This window comes from Vitis vinifera, chromosome 14, assembly GCF_030704535.1.
Source record: "Vitis vinifera cultivar Pinot Noir 40024 chromosome 14, ASM3070453v1".
NCBI classification, from domain to species: Eukaryota; Viridiplantae; Streptophyta; class Magnoliopsida; order Vitales; family Vitaceae; genus Vitis; species Vitis vinifera.
Window position 1 is genome coordinate 24642013 of NC_081818.1, and position 19322 is coordinate 24661334.

The following is a 19322-nucleotide window of genomic DNA, read 5'->3' on the forward strand; positions in this document are numbered from 1 at the left end:
TGTAGTTTGATGCGGACTCTGACAGCTCCCTTGCACTTCTTTTTTTGCTAATGCCTGTGGGTCACGTGAAGCTTCCCAGCTACATGCCCATGGCCTCTTCCCTTCAATTTTTGTCTCTTTGGAACTCGTCTCCAACACGTAATAACCATTAATAATACCAAGGCCATGTGACAGCTTTCACGCTTTGAATTACCTGATTACGGCAGCATGACAAAGCGTTAGATATCGTTTGTTTCATCGGGCGCCTGCTTAAGCACGTCTGCAAAGAGGACAATGGTAGGAAGGAGACGGCCCCCCACCCCTTTCTTGGCTGGGAGCCACAATCATTTTCTTTCTGGGAAATGATTTGCATTAAAATCTAAGTTTTTTTAAAGGGTGGGATTTGAGACTCTTGTAGAGGAGTGGAGTGAAATGAACCTTTTCCTTTTGTCCAGAATCCAGATTGCGTCTTTCTTACTTTTTATTTTCCCTTTTCTTTTTCGTCAGTTTGGATGATGGAGAGTTTGGTTGGTCCCACCGTACCGGAAGTATCGCTTGTCCAATCGAAAGGCAAATCTGACTTTATTAAAAGTTTTGTTGGCGAATGTTGTGAGCTCTGCCCGTTTCTCAATCAATGTTTCCGCTTCACCCAAACGGGGTTCTAAGCCATAAACTTACTATTCCTTGCATATTTTAATGGGAATCTTTGTATATTTGGCAATTCGAAACGTCACCGTGCCCAAAAAACGTACAATACTCGTCTCTGCTGCCGGCTTTTGTATTGGGTCGAAGTGGAACCCATGGCTTTGGCCATTTAACCACGAGCTTAACCCTGGTTTACGGATTGCTACTCCTCTGACGTGAGACACAATAAACGGACAGTCTCACTGAAACGGAGGGGGAAAAGAAGGGGAAAGAGAGTGATAATTGAAGAAACAAACGGCACCGTTTTGGTTGGGCGTCCGCCAGTTAGCTCTGGAGTTTGTCAGTGAGAAACAGCTGCGGCTCCGTTGGCTCTTAGTTTCCGGCTAAGCTCTTGCTGGAGTTGGAGCGGAACTGGAGGATCACGCCTCTGCAACATTTTCCGGCAACAATGGCGGTTCTGTGGATTCTTGTTTTTTCCTTGTCGTTCGCTTTCTCTCACGCTGTGGCTTCCGTTTCGAGAGATGCAATGTTGCTTCTTAGCTTTAAGAGCTCCATTTCTCTTGATCCAGCTAGTCTTCTCTCTGACTGGAATTTGTCTACGAATCATTGCCACTGGTATGGAGTCACTTGCGATCGATTCTCTGGCAGAGTAGTAGCTTTGAGCATCACTGGCAGTATGAGTTCTTCTGGATTGCCGGAATTGGGTTACAATTTCACCGGCAAGGACTCTGTGCTCGTCGGAACCCTATCGGCTTCCATTGGAGGCTTATCAGAGCTTCGCATTTTATCTATTCCTCATAACGTGTTCTCCGGTGAGATTCCCGCGGATGTTGCGAAACTTCATAAGCTTGAAATTCTTCAACTTCAAGGAAACAACTTCTCGGGGCGAATTCCTGACCAGATAAGCTCTCTTTTGTCTCTACGCATGCTTAATTTGTCTTACAATGTGGTATCTGGTCAGATTCCGGACAAATTGATCGGTTCTGGAAAGTTAAGAGTCATTGATTTATCGAATAATCAGCTCTCTGGTGAAATTGGAGTTGACAGGTTTAGTGAATGCGAGTTTCTTGTTCATTTGAAGCTTTCTCACAACTTTCTGACAGATAATATTCCGGCGGAGATCGGAAAATGCTGGAATTTGAGGACTCTTTTGCTTGACAGTAATATTTTTGAAGGTCGGATTCCGGCTGAGATTGGCCGTATCTCCCAACTTCGGGTCTTGGATGTTTCTAGGAACAGTCTCACCGACGGGATTCCAAAGGAGCTAGCGAATTGCCGGGAGCTGTCAGTTATAGTATTGACAAATTTAGATGATTTCAGTTCTGCTGAGGACAACTTAGCCGACAGTTCTAGTGGAGAATTCAATGCTTTTATGGGAGGTGTTCCTTATGAGCTATTGCTGCTTCCCAAGCTTCAGATTTTTTGGGCACCTAGAGCAAATCTTGGTGGACGGTTGCCTAGTAATTGGAGTGATTCATGTTCACTGCGAGCACTCAATTTGGGGCAGAATTACATTAGTGCTGCGGTACCGGAAAGTATGGGAAAATGCAAGAACCTTACCTTTTTGGATTTGAGTTCAAATGTTTTGGAGGGATACCTCCCTTTTCAGTGGCTCTTTCCATGTATGGTGTACTTTAATATCAGTCGAAACATGTTAACTGGTGTACTTCCAAGGTTTGGAAAGGAGAGTTGTCACAGCATCATGGTCTCTTATGGACAAGCTCCTATTTTCTTAGATGTGGAAGATATTCAGAATGCTTACTCTAACATTCCTGTTTGGGGTTATCAGATGAGCACCATTTTTGGGTCGCTGGTGGATGAGAATTTAGTATTCATTCATGACTTTAGTTGGAATAGATTCATTGGTCCAATACCTTCTTTCTCAATAGGAGGAGACTTCCTAGCAACAAACCATAAACCCTCGTACAAATTGTTCCTGAACAATAATGCGCTCAATGGGTCTCTTCCTGGTGAGCTGGTTTCAAACTGTAATGATCTGCAGACCTTTTCAGTTAACTTGAGCACCAACCAGATATCAGGTGGAATTTATCCGGGGTTGCTTCTTGATTGTTTACAACTGAAGGAGTTTGAAGCAGCACACAATCAGATAAGTGGATCAATCGGTCCTGCTTTTGGCAATCTGAAGATGCTTCAACGGCTTGACTTACGAGGAAACAGGCTGTCTGGATCTCTCCCTGGTCAGTTGGGGATGTTGAAGGATCTGAAATGGATTCTTCTTGGAGGGAACAATTTAACTGGAGAAATTCCATCTCAGCTAGGTCAGTTGACATCTCTTATTGTTTTGGATCTGTCTCGAAATGGTCTAACAGGTTCTATACCTGAAAATTTGACAAATGCCACAAATCTTGAAATTGTGTTGCTCAATCACAATAGGCTCGTTGGGGAAATACCTTCATCTTTCTCGACCCTTTCCAGTCTTACCGAACTGGATGTCTCTTTCAATAACCTTTCGGGTCATATACCCCAGCTTCAACACCTGAGTAATTGTGACTTCTTTAAAGGGAATCAATATCTGCATCCATGCCTGGATCCATACTCAGCGCCACCAGATAGGCTTCCAGATCTCCTTGAGGTCCACAAAGAGTACAGGCAGAGTAAATTGAAGTCTTTTGTGATTGCAATGGTAGCTTCTGCTTCTTTCATACTTTTTATTCTCTTAGTAATGGTTCTTGTCCTTATTCTTGGGAGGAGAAAGATTAGTAGACTCACTAGCCTGAGAAGGAAAGTAGTGGTGACTTTTGCAGATGCTCCAACCGAAGTGAATTATGATAATGTGGTTAGAGCAACTGGGAATTTCAGCATCAGGAACCTAATTGGTACAGGTGGCTTTGGGTCAACTTACAAGGCAGAATTGGTCCCAGGTTTCCTAGTGGCTGTGAAAAGGCTCTCAATAGGCAGATTTCAAGGCCTTCAACAATTTGATGCAGAGATCAAAACGTTGGGAAGAATTCGCCACAAGAACCTGGTTACTCTTATCGGATATCATGTGGGTGAAACTGAGATGTTCTTGATTTATAATTTTCTTTCTGGAGGAAATCTTGAAACTTTCATACATGATCGATCGGGGAAAAATGTACAGTGGCCAGTGATCCACAAAATAGCCCTTCACATAGCACAGGCCCTTGCTTACCTTCACTACTCCTGCGTTCCTCGGATAGTTCATCGAGATATCAAACCTAGCAACATACTGCTGGATGAGGAACTTAACGCCTACCTTTCAGACTTTGGGTTGGCCAGGCTTCTTGAAGTTTCCGAGACCCATGCCACTACAGATGTCGCAGGCACATTCGGGTATGTGGCACCAGAATATGCAACCACATGCAGGGTTTCTGACAAAGCCGATGTTTATAGCTTCGGTGTTGTGCTCCTAGAACTGATGTCAGGGAAGAAGTCCCTGGATCCATCATTCTCTGAGTATGGTAATGGGTTCAACATTGTTGCATGGGCCAAGTTGCTGATCAAGGAGAGACGTTCTTCAGAGCTTTTCTCTCCAGAATTGTGGGAAGTTGGGCCCAAGGAGAATTTGTTGGGGATGTTAAAACTTGCATCAACTTGCACAGTAGAGTCTATTTCCATTCGGCCATCAATGAGACAGGTTGTTGAGAAACTGAAACAGCTGCGTTCCTGAAAACTACTTATCTTTCATCAGTTCTTTGGCACTGAACTGTAATGAAATCCCAAGGTGCTCCTCTACTGGGAATTTATCGTATTGAGGTAACTAGTCATTCTTTTTGGGTAGTATTAAAACTTCTAATATTGGGTTCTTTTATTCATTTTCACATATAGACTTAGTTTCATGTAAACGAAGTTAACTTTCAGCAAAGCAACATATATATAACCTTATTGATTTTATCGTTTTAATTGACACTACGTTATTGTTGTAGTTATATCTTGGTTTAGAGCACTCTAGATTTCCGACTGAATGAAGGCAATATCTTAATTACTGACATCACTTATCTCTTGATATTCTACATACTCTCTAACTCCAATAAACAAGTATCCAAGACTTTTCAAAATGTACTGTCTTTCTCTGTTTGCGTAATTCTTAGTTGTTGTTATCCCAAAAATGAGGTGACCTCTATAAATCAATAATTAATATGGTGCAAGTGTTTAGCATTATAAGGCAATGTAATAATAACTTACTCTCTAACTCTGACTATTTTGTTGTTCATAGGCAATACTGGGATGGAACTAATGGCTTAGTTTTCATGGTTTGATCATCGTTTCTACACAGAACAAAGGTTGTGCTCATTCTTCTCTTTTCCCTGTTGTTTCTCCCTTGCTGGCCTTGCACTGAAAATGTTTTTACTGTTCAGAAATGTCATCATGTTAGCTTCCTCAATTAAAACATTTCACCTTTTCTTTCTTGCAGGATTAATCAGCAGGCTGCTGAGGCAATGAAGTACATGAAATCATGAATTTGATTTATAGTGCACAAACCAAGCACTGGGTGTTAAAGTTAAACAATAGGTCTATGTATGAAGCAATACCATCTCTGCATCAGATGTCTTGCTTGACATGTGGCAGATAGTTCATGAGAACAAATGTTTGCAGTTTTCTTCAGTTGAGATTTGAGGTATGAAACACCATAGATGTGTGTATATAAATCGAAGTAATCTTCCCTGTCGCTTGATTTGTGTTAAAAGTTTCACATGCCTCAACAGCTTTGAGCTTATTGTATTCTGTAATCACTGTATCCCAAAACAACTAATTCTCAGTTTGAATTCTGTTCTTAAATACAATTGATGATGTAACTTTAACAAGATGGAATTTTTTAAATAAAGTAGCTGACATTTTTTACTTGCAGGATGCTAAAATGATGATCATGTGTGAATATGACTCAGGTTGACTTAGAGCAGATACTCTATTTAGTATGAAATGCAATTAGTGAACATATTTTCTGATCTTTTGTAACAACTATAGTATGTTGTTTCTGGATAAAACCTCTTATGGAGCACATTGGTTTATACATTTGAGAAGCTACATACTCTGAAATAAGCATGAAATCAAATTTTGGACAGTGAGACACTTTCCTGTGTTATTAAGGAGAAGCTCGTTTTTGAGACCCAAGAGCACTTCCCTGCTTTCCTGCATCATATTTTAGCCCCATTTTTAACTATGGAACCACCTAATATAGCTCGGAGTGATTGAACTGAAGAGAAATTTCATTAAATATGAGAATATCAATCAACCCCAAATGTCATCGATTATACAATTAACATTCAGGATTATCCTCACATACACAAGCACATGTACACAATAAAATCTATGACCATAAATAAAAAACAACATTATGTACATTTTACTGCCAAATCTGTATAGACTGTAACTATTAACACTGCCTTGTTTTGCAGGTTAAAAACAACCTATCCAATTTGACTGCTCCAAGCAAAAATATGCACACAATTGAAGAATTCTTACCACCAAGTGTTGGTCTGGAGAGGCTTGAGAGAAGAAGTATCAAGCCATAGATATCTGCCAAGGCATTAGATGTTTGAATCACTTACAGAGATGGAATGAGTTTGCATCTCCAAAACAGCATCAAATATTCCAAGCACCCTGTTTTGCCTTGACAATTTCCTCTGTGGTGGTGCCAATAGTCTCATTGGCATGCTCCAAACTTATGCAAGAATACCTTCCAACATCATCCTGAGTTCAAAAGTTACTTGCTAATAAGGGGAAACATTAGATTAGCTCTTAATTTAATAAACAAGTACTAGTTTTGATTCCATAGTAATGTATCATTGCAGTTTCTAGTCAATAAATTCTGCATACATTTTTCTGCAAAAAGAATGAGCGGAATATTTTCACCAACGGAACCGCACATTTCTATAGCAGTTTGGAGTCCCTACTAGAGTCTTGACAAAGTAGTAACTTAATCAATCAATCAAGTGAATATCTTCCATTAAAAGGGTGTTTGATAAAACTTAATATTTATTACTTAATAACTTAAGTTATCGTTAAATTAAATTATTCTTAAATTATTAACTTAAAACCTATTACTTAATTTTTACTTGAAGTATTAAGGTTGCTTAGTAAAGTTAATTTAAAATTTATTCTAAATCATCAAATTGATATATTTTCTCTCATTAACTTTTACTAATAATTATACTTTCAATAATCTTAAGCAATAAATTTATTCGTTAAATATCCATATTTAAAATATTATAGATGCATACTACAAAAAATTTATTGTAAAAGATGCTTAATCTATTTAAGCAATAAATTTATTTTTAACTTTAAATTGTAATATTAAGTTATTTTACGAAAAATGTTTAATCTATTTAATGATTTAAATTAAGTTATTAAGTTATATTAAATCATCAAGTCAATAGACCAAACACCCTCTAACACTTTGAATTAACATGGTATTCTTTTACTGATATTTTTAGGAAGTATCGAAAAGGTGTCAGTGTACACAAGTTTTATTCATGTGTATCCTTATACCTTAGTTCCATTTGTTTGTATCCTCATCCAATGGCCTAGACGAGGAGTTCAATAGGTGCTAATTCGGTACCTTGGTATTTTCCTTAGGTATGTTTGTAGTTTCCATAGCAACATCCTTTTAGCTAAAAGCTGAAAAAATGTATTCAACAACAATGACATTTTTCAACCTGTTGTTGAATCAACAAAGTATTCCATTCTGGGTTGAGGCAATAACAAGCATATTAATCGAACAACTGCAGCACAGTTACCTGGGAAATGATGCCTAACTTCTGTAACTTTTGAACTGCGTCATCAATGTCAAAATTGCAAGTCTCACCAAACTTTTCTTTAATTAGTTCCTCACAGTGCAGGTCAAGATCCTATTTAACATTGTCAGTAAGTAATAAATCAGAAAGGTACATAGTATCCACATTTAATATCCTTCAGGAACCAGAAAGGAAACAGACAAGTGAATGAAATGACACATACCTGTTTAGTAGCTTTGCCCTGCTCCATCAATATAAAGAATGAAATAATTACCTCTTTTATCTGTACATTGAAAATAAGAAGTTCTGTGACCATTGGATAATATAGATTTGCTTGTGTTTTGAGTTACTAGCCTCAAAATTCAGATACAAAGCAGGTCATCCACTGATACGTACCATTAAGAATTTCACTAAAACTTGATACAATAGAAATTTGAGTTTGCTTCTGATTTGCACTTATATTAAAACCTATTAAACATTCAACACTAGTTGCTGACTAATTGTGTAGACTCCATGTGGATCTTGGAAAGGTTGAAGGAAAGTACAAGCAGAAGAAAATAGAAAGAAAAATTAAAGGAAAGAGAAAAAAATGAAGAAAAATAATTAGTTAAGCTTAAACTTAACAAGTTCTTTTTTCATATGCTTCTTTCTCACCTATAAATTTCCTAATAATTTTCAGTACGTTTAATTTTCAATGTATTTTCCCGATCAACCAAACTAGAGATTTTGAATTTCCATAATCCAAACAGTACCATAAAGTATTGAATTTGGAAAAAATTACAAATCATTTTTAATTATTAGATTAAACAGATGGGTTGTCAACTAAGTAAACATAATTGAAACCACATCCAAAGACACCTGGGTTGTGATTTAAAACCAAAGATACTGAATCTCAAGAGTAATAGAACAAATTTGTCATGGAATTAACATGTTCCCCAAAATGATTGCGCACCTTGCAACTCCAACCACAGAAGCTTCACCCAATCACTTGGGGCTGCCTAAGTGAATCCTCTTTCAAAATTCAACTCTATTGAGAGCCACCATCCTTGATCAGTTCATTCACCAGCATTATTTTTAAGCCCTTGTTCTTCCAATATCTTAAACTTAAGCTAAATGTGCATTCATTTATCTTTGTTGCAGATAATTGAACCATCTTAAGCAACCTCCCTTCATCTTTTCAGGAATAAATTCATTAATGATTCTATCTTTTAATTATTGTGATTCATACATCTTAACATTCTCAATTTGGCTTCACTCACTCTTGAACATGTTGTTTCGACTTTCCAATATTCTGTACCATAGCACACTTGGTCTCATGGTTGTCAAAGAAAAATATCACTTAATTTGATATGGTTTTCTTCCATAAAGCAACCTCTCATAGGCACTTCCCCAATTCATCCATCCAACTCAAATTTTATGGGACTTCTTTAAGTTCCTCTGCTTACAAATAATAGATATAAGATAATGAAAATTCACTTTTGGGATCTCTTAGCTGTCAATTTTCAGTTGCACCATCATCTCTTCTTCTTTTAGCTGTACAGGAATGCTCTTAAATTTTAAAGCTTAAATTTAAAAAATAACGTTACACAAATCTTATATGTTTTTCATAGTTTAAACCTAATAGATTTTTTCTTACATGCTTCTCCAAAATTATTTATCTTTTTTTTCTTATCAATTAAAAGAATGAAGAATTTGAAAATGTATAAATTGTTTGATAGTTTCACTATATTTGATTTTCCTTTGTATGTTGCACAATAAATTAAACAAGAGAATTTTGAGATTCCTTCCTGCTTTTTTATCTTTCACTAATACTACATGTGATACAAATGGAGCATAGTCAATTTTAAAAAGACTTAACATATTAAAAAATGTTCTTCTAGATCAATACTTACTTCTTGTTGAATCACATCATCACACAAGTGAAGCAGAGTTCCCCTTCCACTATCCAGTTGTTTGTCGTACATGGACCGTGTGATTAAGTTCTGGTACTCATTCAAATTTTTCTGAAACCTAAGGGGCATTAGAAAAGACATTAGCCATATTAATGATAATAAATCACAAAACATCTTTAAAACAAGAAAACAGGAAGGAACTACATCATGCTAGAAAAAAGGGCCCCTAGCCATTATATGATATGGTCATACAGTCAGCCAATGCCAAATAATGCAATCAGGACCACAGGCCTGTGCAAGATGCAGTGACTCCAACCAAGGAGAAGTAATGAACCAGAAGCACTGACTCCAACCAAGAAGTAATGAACCAGAAATTGCCTCATCTGACTGCACCAACCTACCCTATGGCACTAGAGGCCAAAGATTATGGGAAAGGATCCCAAATGGAATAATAATTATTTGACAATGCCAACTTGCAGTCCAGGAGATTTTCTAAGCACCATCAGACAGTGGATCATTTCTAAACCATTTGCAACATGTAAACTGATGATGTATCTGTATCCATCCAAAAGGAAAAAAAATCAAGAAGAACACTTAACGATAAGTATGTCTTGGCACAGTAACCAATCAGTGTGGAGAGGATGGCAAAGATGACCCGAATATCCACTTTTGACATGCTGAGTGAACTAATTACAGTCACCTGTACAGAAATACATAGTGCATCAGAACAAATTGACCAAAAAAAGAGCTTGTTCATCAAACTTAATAATATCAAATAACTGACCAGCCCAATCACAGCAGTAACAAGGAATTTGACCCAGTCTATTGGAGTTAAACCTGGATTTTTCTTTTCTGGCTGTTAAAGGGGGAAAAACTTTGACATTAGACAAAATTTGAATACAAAACATGAGAAAAAATAGCCTAGATATAAATCTAAAAATGTCAAATGAAGATAGACATACATAGAGTGGCTAAAAACTCACAAGAACAATTTCCATATCAGCCATTGGAATGTTTTTGAAATGCCTCACATATATTCCTCGTTTCAATTTTTCTTTCTTACTAATCCGCCTGCAAAGTCATTTCTCATCGGAGACATTAATGAGTTATTTCTACTATCACAATAGGACCAAAAAACATTGATTAATAGAAGAATTTATAGAGTTTCAAGAAAATAAAAATCAGTTCGGAAATGACATCCATAAAAGTATCTCTGGTATGTAATCAATCACTCTCAAGGTGGCTGCCAACTCCTCAGTTGAAATGGATCATTCTTTTTCTGGCCAAGAAACAAAGATACTGTATGTTTTTTCTCAGACATTGTTCAATATCAAAGAATATCCTACAATACATCCATCAAAAGCGTTGTTTAAGTAAAACAAAAAATGAAAAGGGGGAAAAAGTTTTACCTGTAAACAACAATTATCCTATCAAAAGTAGGTTCCTGGATTGTGATCTTGTTCATTAGATTTGAGATACTGCAGGGAGAAGACAAATGAAGAATACCATAAACTGTCAATAAACATCAGAAATTCTAGACAGGCTACACTGAGAATGTTAGTAATCAAAACAACAATATCAAGATGACATTTAAAACCTGAGCTTCATATTTTCGATATGGATTCGTTCAACAGATAGGCCATCTTGCTCAGCTTCAGTGCTAATCTGAATAGGGTTTTCTTGTTCTTTCTTACACTGTGAACTAGACTTTCCATAAAAACATCTACTTATCCTGCAAGCAGAAATGCACTCCAAAAGAAGGTCTAAAAAAATATTTACAAAAAAAGGCAGCTTACATTCAAAAGGATGAAACCTAAGATTTACATTTGATATAAGTCATAGTAAATCACACCCTCCTATCAGAAAAAATATTTAATTGATGATATTTCAAATAGAGCTGACTGTAAGAAATGAACAAGTAAAATGATGTTTCATGTTTTTTGCATATGTTAAAATTCAAATTATGTTTGATGGTAAGTTGCCAAAAAAGTGACTCTCGGAGAATATCCTTGGAACAATTAGCATTTTAAAGTTATTATCCAGATAATACTTACCCAGTCCATCTGAAAAGAGATCCGAAAAAACGTACAATGATTGTGTTGACTTTTGCATTGATGAAGTAACCGGTCATTTTATCAATTCCAATGCCACGTCGGAAGATTATGTACTAGAAATAAATATATGGATCCCCATTACTTTGAGACAAAGATATAGATAGATAGATAGATGGATGGGTATGTGTGTGTGTGTGTGTGTGTATAGAGAGAGAGAGAGAGAGAGAGAGGAGACCAACTAGTACATCTGCCTTAAAACAAGTACAAAAATTGTAGGAAGGCAATCAAGAAAAGCTGTGTGCCTTGTCCCAATTATTTGGGACTAGCAATAGAGATCTTGCTCTGTTTTTATTTCTTATTTAAATTGTAGGATACATGTCAAGTGAAGGAGCATGTTTCAATAGTTTAGCTTCCAATCTTCAAAAAAAATGTAAATTTGTAACTGGTTGGCCTGGGGAGCTAGGACCACCTCAATAATTAACTCCTATGACGACCACACAAGCTGAAATGGAGGTCATAACAAAATGAACCTCATATTTAACAAAAAAAAGTGCATGTGAATTTCGAAAATTAACATGAAATAAAAACTTAGAAAAAAAATGCAAAAATAAAATAAAAAAAACACATCCATGAATATAGGGAAAAAAAATGTAACAGAATTTTCACAATTTGCATAGATTTATAAATCTACTTAAATTTTTTCTCAAACATGTTCAAGTTTTATAAATATTTAACTATTTCATGCTTTGACATTTTAGGAGTAGCAAAACTCAAATTTAAAAACTCAAGATTTCAAGAATCACCAAAATTTAGAACCTTATCTTAATATCCCATGGTTAAAACCACAATATCAAACTCTTACAAATTCTTTCTCTTACCGATTGTCATTAGTCATATGTCACAACCTGCTCAAATGACCCTCCCTTGAGCTTATATAGGTGAGCAGGAAGCTTCTAGAACCTCTTAGAGCAATCTACACTTAGCCATTGGTGGAAAAGTGTGGAAGATTCTAGAGAAAGCTAGAGACACCCACACACCTCTACATAAGGGATGGAAGACATGGGAAAAAGGTGGAGTGTTCTAGAGAGTTTTAGAGCCATCATGTAAATACTTGTATATAGCATTTGTATAAAGTCTTCTAGAGAACTTTAGGTTTGTGGGGAACCTTTGTGGGTTCCAAAGAGTTCCAATGGTGCCTATAAATAAGTAATGGTCTCATTTTGCCAAGACACCTAACCGACCAAACAAGTGAGAGCTTCCAAACATTAGAAGCATTCCTTGTGCAATACAAGCTTCATTTCTTAAAGTGTTGTCTTTGATTCTCATTCTAGCTTCCAAGTCGTGCGCCTAACTTAACCTCACTAGCTAAGTACAAGGAAAAGGCTAACTTAACAATGTCAAATGTCTTGAGTTGTCTAAGTGTCGCACATGAGCTTAGGAAAAGCCTAAATCCGTGACACATGGGTGTGAATAAAAAATCCAGTCAATCATGCTTATAGTTGGCTAGAAACTCCTTATATTTATAAGAGGATTATGAGTTCTAGATTACATAAAAAAATTTATTGTGGTCTCCTCCATCCACTAGTGGCACATCTCACAAATGAATGTTAGAAACACTTTCTTAAATAGAGATCTTAAAGAGGAAGTTTATATGGTACCTCCTCCTGGTGTTTCTCACAACCCTGGAGAAGTTTGCAAACTCAAAAAGACTTTGTATGGTCTCAAGCAAGCCCCTCGAGCTTAGTTTGAGAGGTTTTCCATTGTGGTTCCTTCCCTTGATTTTTATTCTAATGCTCATGATTCAACTCTTTTTGTTAAGTCTACCTCTACTAACTGTATTCTTCTTTCACTTTATGTTGATGACATGATTATTACTGGTGATAATGTTGATGGTATAGCAGTGCTAAAGACTGAATAGGCACAACAGTTTGACATGAAGGACTTAGGTCCTTTACGTTACTTCTTGGGTATTGAGGTTGCTCGCTTTCCTAAGGGTTACTTTTTCTCTCGGTCTAAATACATATCAAATATCCTTCAGCGAGCTCAGCCAATGGATAATTGAACTATTGATACTTCTCTAAAGCTTAATGCTCGATATGCCCATACAGATGGTACTCCTTTGCTTGATCCCACTTTGTATCGAACCTTGGTTGGTAGCTTAATTTACCTCACTATTACTCATCCAAATATCTCTTATGTTGTGCACATTGTTAATCGGTTCATTGCATCTCCCACTACAGTTCATTAGGTTGTTGTTCTTCACATTTTGCGTTATCTTCAGGGTACTCTATGTCAAAGTCTTGTCTTTCCTTCAACTTCCTCTTTGGAGATTTATGCATACTCTGATGTTGATTGGGCTAGTGACTCAACTAATCATAAGTCTACTACTGGTTGTTGCATCTTCTCAAGTGGATCTCTTATTTCATGGTAGAGTAAAAAACAGAAAGTTGTTTCTCGATCTTCCACTAAGGCTGAGTGTCGTGCTATGGCAACTACCACAAATGAGATTATCTGGTTGCGTTGGTTATTAGCAGATATGGGTGTACCTATTACTGCTCCCACTTCTCTTCACTGCAACAACAAAAGTGTCATTCAAATTGCTTGCAATTCAATTTTTCATGAACAGACCAAACACATTGATATCAATTGTCATACTACTTGATAAGAACTCTAGCATGGGACGATTACTTTATCCTTTGTCTCTTCTTCCATGTAGATTGTCGACTTCTTCACAAAGCCTCAAACTGTTCAACGGTTCCCTTTTTTTGTTGGCAAACTCTCGATGCTTCTATCTAGCTACAACATCGTGAGTTTGAGGGGGATGTTAGATAGTATTTTAGCTTTATATTTTATATTATTAATATTGGTAGAATAGTCTTTTAGTTTTTCTTGTTGGCCTATAGAAAGCTTTTTATGTAATCTTTTTTTTTAAGCTTTGACTAATGAAACTCTAGCTTTCGTTTTTCTTCTCTTTTCTTTGTCTTTGCAATTCTCACAAAGAGCTTTAGGCCAAAAGGTGAATGCCTTTGTGTCTTATGGTTTTTTTTTTTTTTCAATGCCTTACAGTGTTTAGGATGCCTCACCTCAAAGAGGCGCACCTCAATAATGCCTTTCAAAACACTGTTCCCACCTAGCCCAACCCAAGAAAAAGAGTCAATCTTTGTAGGATTAGTAAAGTGTAAGCCCATGAAGTCTAGAGGTTTGGGATTTGGGTTGATCTCTTTGAAGAATTGTGCTTTCTTAGGGAAATGGGTTTAGAGGCTCCCAAGGGAAGGTTTTGCCCTACCACATCGAGTTATTATGAGTGCCTATCAAAAACATCTTGATGGATGGGATGCCAACATTCTTGTCAAATGGTCATATCAATGTCCCTAAAAGGCCATTGCACAAGTGTTCTAAGTTTTTTCTAGTCACACTCGCTTTGTGGTGGATAACAAGGTGAGAATCCATTTTAGGGAAAATTTGTGGTGGGGGAACCAACAAATGAGTTCACAATTTTCAAGTCTTTATAGAGTTAGTACAATTAAAAATCTCACCATTTCAACTATTCTTGGTCACTCTTCTTCTTTTTCTTAGAATCTAAATTTTCGTCACAATCTTACAAATTTGGAGATTGAGAACCTTCAAAAACCCATGTTATCCCTTACTCATGCGAACTTGTCTCCATTTGCCCCAAATACAAGAGCATGGTCATTAACCTCTTTAGGATTATTCTCACTTAAATTGTTCGTGACTTTATCTAATACATCAAATATAGTCTCTTTCTCCCCAACTAAATTTACAAGGAAATCTAGTCTCATTTAAGATCAAGGCTTTTGCTTGGTAAATGGCACACAAGAAGGTAAATACCAATGACATGCTACAATTGAGAAGACCTCTCAAGTCCCTTAGTCCTAACCGATGCGTTTTATGTAAGGGGAGTGGAGTGCCAAGTGACCATATCTTTCTGCATTATTCGATAACTTTGGGGTTTTAACTCTGTCTATCTAGATGAATCAAGATTTATTAGATCTCATCTAAAAGTATGTGCAATATGATAATCATTTCATATAGGGGTTTGAGGAGCCCCATTAGAGGCAAGTCCCTTTAGTGAATCACTTGTCTCATATTGCTTTGAATTGTATAGCGAGAGAGAAATGCTAGAATTTTTAAGATAAGTGGGGGACATTAAAGAGATTGTGGAATTTACTTCACGTCAATTCCTTTTTTTGGGCTCACGCATTGAGCTTTCAAAGGCATTCCTCTCAATGTAATTCAACTCAATTGGCGTTTGGTGTGTAGACCAAAAGGGTTTGGGCATCATTGAGAGGAGATTAGCTAGGACTTAAGGAGATGACATCTTTGTTATTGCATTGTAGTCTAAACCTTTTGTATGGACTCATTGTATAGTAGAGGAGCTCAATCATATTTTGATCAGGTTTTTGTAATTGCGGGAAGGACTCTTCATCCTTCTCCTGTTCTTTTTAACCTTAATATATACATCTTTTGTTTCTAATTTACAAAAATAAATAAAAAATAAAAAATAAAATAAATCTTTTATTATTAAGAAATGGTATCTACATCAGTCATACATAAGGAATTTTAATTAGCTATGAACTTGCAAATACATTTAAAGTAATACCTTGTCAACAAAGTGTGGAAGGTTTTCATAAGGATGCTTTGCAAAATATCTCCTCAAAAGCCTCTTGTCAAGCTACATTCAGGAAAAAAGTGAACACTAAGATCAGCAGATGTAAAACACAAATGAAATCTCTAAAGACAAAAGTGAATGTGTTTATAGGCATACATGCATGTATCTAATTTCAGTGTGTATCTATACTTTATTCAGATAAATCATACCTTAGATTCATCAACAATGATAGGAAGATTCAGACGATATTGCCCAGAAAGTGCAATCTCAACCTCATCATCTGTTGTTAGCCTGAAGTTGCTTTTATCCATCATCTGCATGATTAGAAAACAGGATAACTCTGATTAGATGCGTCAATCTTCAGAGTACTATAAAAATGTAGATAATTGAAGGAGAAAGACATATTTCATATTTCACATTGAGTCTCCAGGATGACAAAAACCTGCACCAATGCAACCCATAGTCTCATGAAAAATAAGGTAAAACACTGCTAAATTCATTGAAGCAGTGAAATACAGACAAAGAAATTATTAAGATTCGAATTTTGCATCAGACAACCCAGCTCTAGTGGCACATACGAATTAATATAGCTGGTTGGTACAACACAACAAGTATCCAAGCTTTTAAGGCATATTTCTTCTTCTTCAAAACCTAATAACTGATTAATGAAGCCGAAAAAAATGGATGAATAAATAACTTTTGGAGATATGGATCATGATGCAAAGGTTTTAGTTACAACTTCGAAAGAGGAAGTGCCTTATACTGGAAGTAGAAACAGGAGCAGGTAGCCAGAGAACAAAAAGCACTTAAATGGAGGTTTCAATCATAGCTTCAACACGAAACAAAGTTTAGTAAGCTTGAAGCAAGCAAAAGACAAAAACATAGGTATCTGGAACTAATTGATCATGTTTGGATAATTCATGAAAGTGAATGGCCTTGTGATGTTCTGTTTTGAAGTTGAGGCTCTTTATTGATCATGGAAAGTATAAGGAAAGTCAAAGAGAAAGAAAATAAGGAGGAAAAAGGGAAGGAAAGACAAAATTGAAGGAAAAAAAAAATATAAGATTTGACTCATTAATTTTCTTTTACATGCTTCTCCAATATTATTCCTCTTTCACGCAGAAAATAAAGAATCTAGAATGTATAATTTTTAATAATTATCAACATATTTCTTTTTCCTTTGTATTTTCCATGATAAACCAAATAATAGAATTTGAGATTCTTTTCTATGTTGTTTTTCCTCTTCCTTGTACTTTCCATGAGCAAAAGAGAGACTTAAGATACAAATCCATCATCCAAAATGGCACCATAAAATGAAATGGGATGCATTACCACAGCAAATTATGTGGATCAATTTTAGGATTAAAATGAAAAAAATGTCATACCAAGAGAAAATATGATCATTTGTAATCTTGTTTATTATGTTCTATAGTGTTCTCATTTACTATTAGACCATATTTAATTGACCGGATATATTATGGGATAGGATAAGAGATGGGATAATATATCCTATCCCATGTTTGGTTGGCAATAGGATAGGATAAATTATCTCATCATTTATCATATATCTCGTCTTCAACTAAATATGAGATAGGATAAGTGGCGACATCTATTATTCCACCTCCTTTTATATCCCTCGCCTATCCTATCCTTGGGATATAGTAATCCCAAGTTGAGATATGAAATATACATATCCCATTAATCATAAATTTACACTTCTTATCAATTTTCTTCATTTTTTTTTTCAATTTTTGTGAAACAAATAATTTTGATTAAAAAGAAATAAAAAAATATGTATAAATATACTACAAAATAATACTTGCATATGTATTATTTAATATACTATTTAGTATGTACAAATTATTTTCTATATTTAATAGCATAATATAGTACTTTTATTAACAAATTTAAATATTTAATCATAAATCTTATTAATAAAAAATAAAAATTACTTACTAAAAATGATTTCAAGTAATAATAAATATCCGAATGCAATATAATATTTATTTTACTTAAATATCAACCAAGGAAATGTAATATGTTTTCCATTTCATTTTTCATTCTTTTTACAAACCATATATAAGTATATAACTTATCTCATTGGAAATAATACCTTGGATTATCATTCCATTGGATATAATATGAAAGGCATATCCCAGTAAAAATGATATTATATATAATTGGATAGGTACAACCCAACATAGCATTAGAGTTTGAAGCCCTAGAAATGGAAAAAGAAAAAATTCCCATCTTAGCAAATGGTAACAATGAGATACAGTAACTACTAGCAATAATACCTGAAACAGGTATGCCAAGAAATTCAACTCAAGAGTATCAACTTCTTCAGGAGACAGGGTCTGCTGCTCCAATTTCTCGGCCCCGTGAACGGGGTCAAAGAGGGAGTACAATTGCTGCAGCCAATACACATTCCTTTTTATTTTAAAAGGATATATAGAGAGAAACAAACAAGCAAAACAAACCACAGAACCAATGGGATAATGAGTGCTGTAGAATTTCTGAGAATACCATCATATCCTCAAACTGTAGAATATACCAAGCTCGGATTGTGTATTCAACTCTTTTGCAGAACTTGAGAAACTCGTCCCTCTCTGATCTATCTTCTGCAAAACATAAAAACTCAAAGCTCCATTTGAAACTCAATTTCAGCATTTTTCTCATCTTCTTTCCGAGATGAAAAGAGAGCTTAATTTTAGGTATAGATATTTGAATGAACAAAGACCATTCAGCATTTTAGAATTGTCAATTTAAAAGAGAGATAAAGAAAGAAAACAAACAATGGGGAGAGATACCAATGAGGCTGGACAAGGTGATGATAAGCTTGGGTTTGTGAATCGGAATCACGGATTCGCGATCCAACTGAATGATATCTTTCTTCTTTTTCCCCATTGTTGGTTGATTTCATGGCTTCCTTTTCTCCCCTCGAACACCTACTCATTTTCTCTCTCAATCTCTAATCTCCTGCCGCCCGCTTTCTTCGCCGCCAAATTCTTTCCACTGCACCTTTAATACCAACCGGGCGCCAAGACACGTGCCTTTGACGCCAACCCCAGGGTTCCCTGGGATCCATTCCACTGCAGGCGCTTTTAGCCCCGAGGCAAAGCGCCAAAGCATTTCTTGCAAGTTTGGGGTGACGTGGCTGCCCACGATGATATGGCGAGCGGGGAAAGTGGTACATGGCTCTCGAGAATGCATTCATGGACCCACCGTGTGTGTATATATATATATATATATTAATTATAAAAATAAATTTAAATTTATAAAAATTAAAAAATATTTTTAAATTTGTGAAATATTAATAAAAAATTTATTTACAACTTTAATGTAATTGTATGATATTGAAACTAAAGATTTACTTTTAATTTTTGAAATATAAATTTTTATTTAAATC

General features: G+C 35.8%; 2 protein-coding genes across 5 annotated transcripts; one reads left to right on the top strand and one right to left on the bottom strand.

The window, feature by feature from the left end:
* The first annotated feature begins 342 nt into the window (after nucleotides 1–342).
* Nucleotides 343–6376, top strand: LOC100258356 (LRR receptor-like serine/threonine-protein kinase RPK2). Of its 2 annotated transcripts, XM_010662367.3 has the most exons (4): nucleotides 414–4359; nucleotides 4820–4886; nucleotides 5018–5221; nucleotides 6000–6376. In XM_010662367.3, the coding sequence occupies exon 1, from the start codon at nucleotides 1073–1075 to the stop codon at nucleotides 4271–4273; it is 3201 nt and encodes a 1066-aa protein (XP_010660669.1). In that variant the 5' UTR covers nucleotides 414–1072; the 3' UTR covers nucleotides 4274–4359; nucleotides 4820–4886; nucleotides 5018–5221; nucleotides 6000–6376. The 2 variants fall into 2 exon arrangements, with proteins under 2 accessions (XP_059598657.1, XP_010660669.1); XM_059742674.1 differs by lacking the exon at nucleotides 6000–6376 and having other exon boundaries at nucleotides 343–4359; nucleotides 5018–5445.
* LOC100263497 (uncharacterized) lies at nucleotides 5793–19083 on the bottom strand. 3 transcript variants are annotated; one of them, XM_010662366.3, is made up of 15 exons: nucleotides 18724–19082; nucleotides 18440–18531; nucleotides 18211–18324; nucleotides 16123–16227; nucleotides 15905–15976; nucleotides 11284–11396; nucleotides 10827–10961; nucleotides 10639–10707; nucleotides 10213–10300; nucleotides 10014–10085; nucleotides 9829–9929; nucleotides 9230–9347; nucleotides 7561–7620; nucleotides 7341–7451; nucleotides 5793–6294 (listed from the first exon to the last, which is right to left on the bottom strand). In XM_010662366.3, the coding sequence occupies exons 1-15, from the start codon at nucleotides 18818–18820 to the stop codon at nucleotides 6187–6189; spliced, it is 1455 nt and encodes a 484-aa protein (XP_010660668.1). In that variant the 5' UTR covers nucleotides 18821–19082; the 3' UTR covers nucleotides 5793–6186. The 3 variants fall into 3 exon arrangements, with proteins under 3 accessions (XP_010660668.1, XP_002276010.1, XP_019080532.1); XM_002275974.4 differs by having other exon boundaries at nucleotides 18440–18534; nucleotides 18724–19080; XM_019224987.2 differs by having other exon boundaries at nucleotides 5899–7221; nucleotides 18440–18534; nucleotides 18724–19083.
* Nucleotides 19084–19322: the final 239 nt, after the last annotated feature.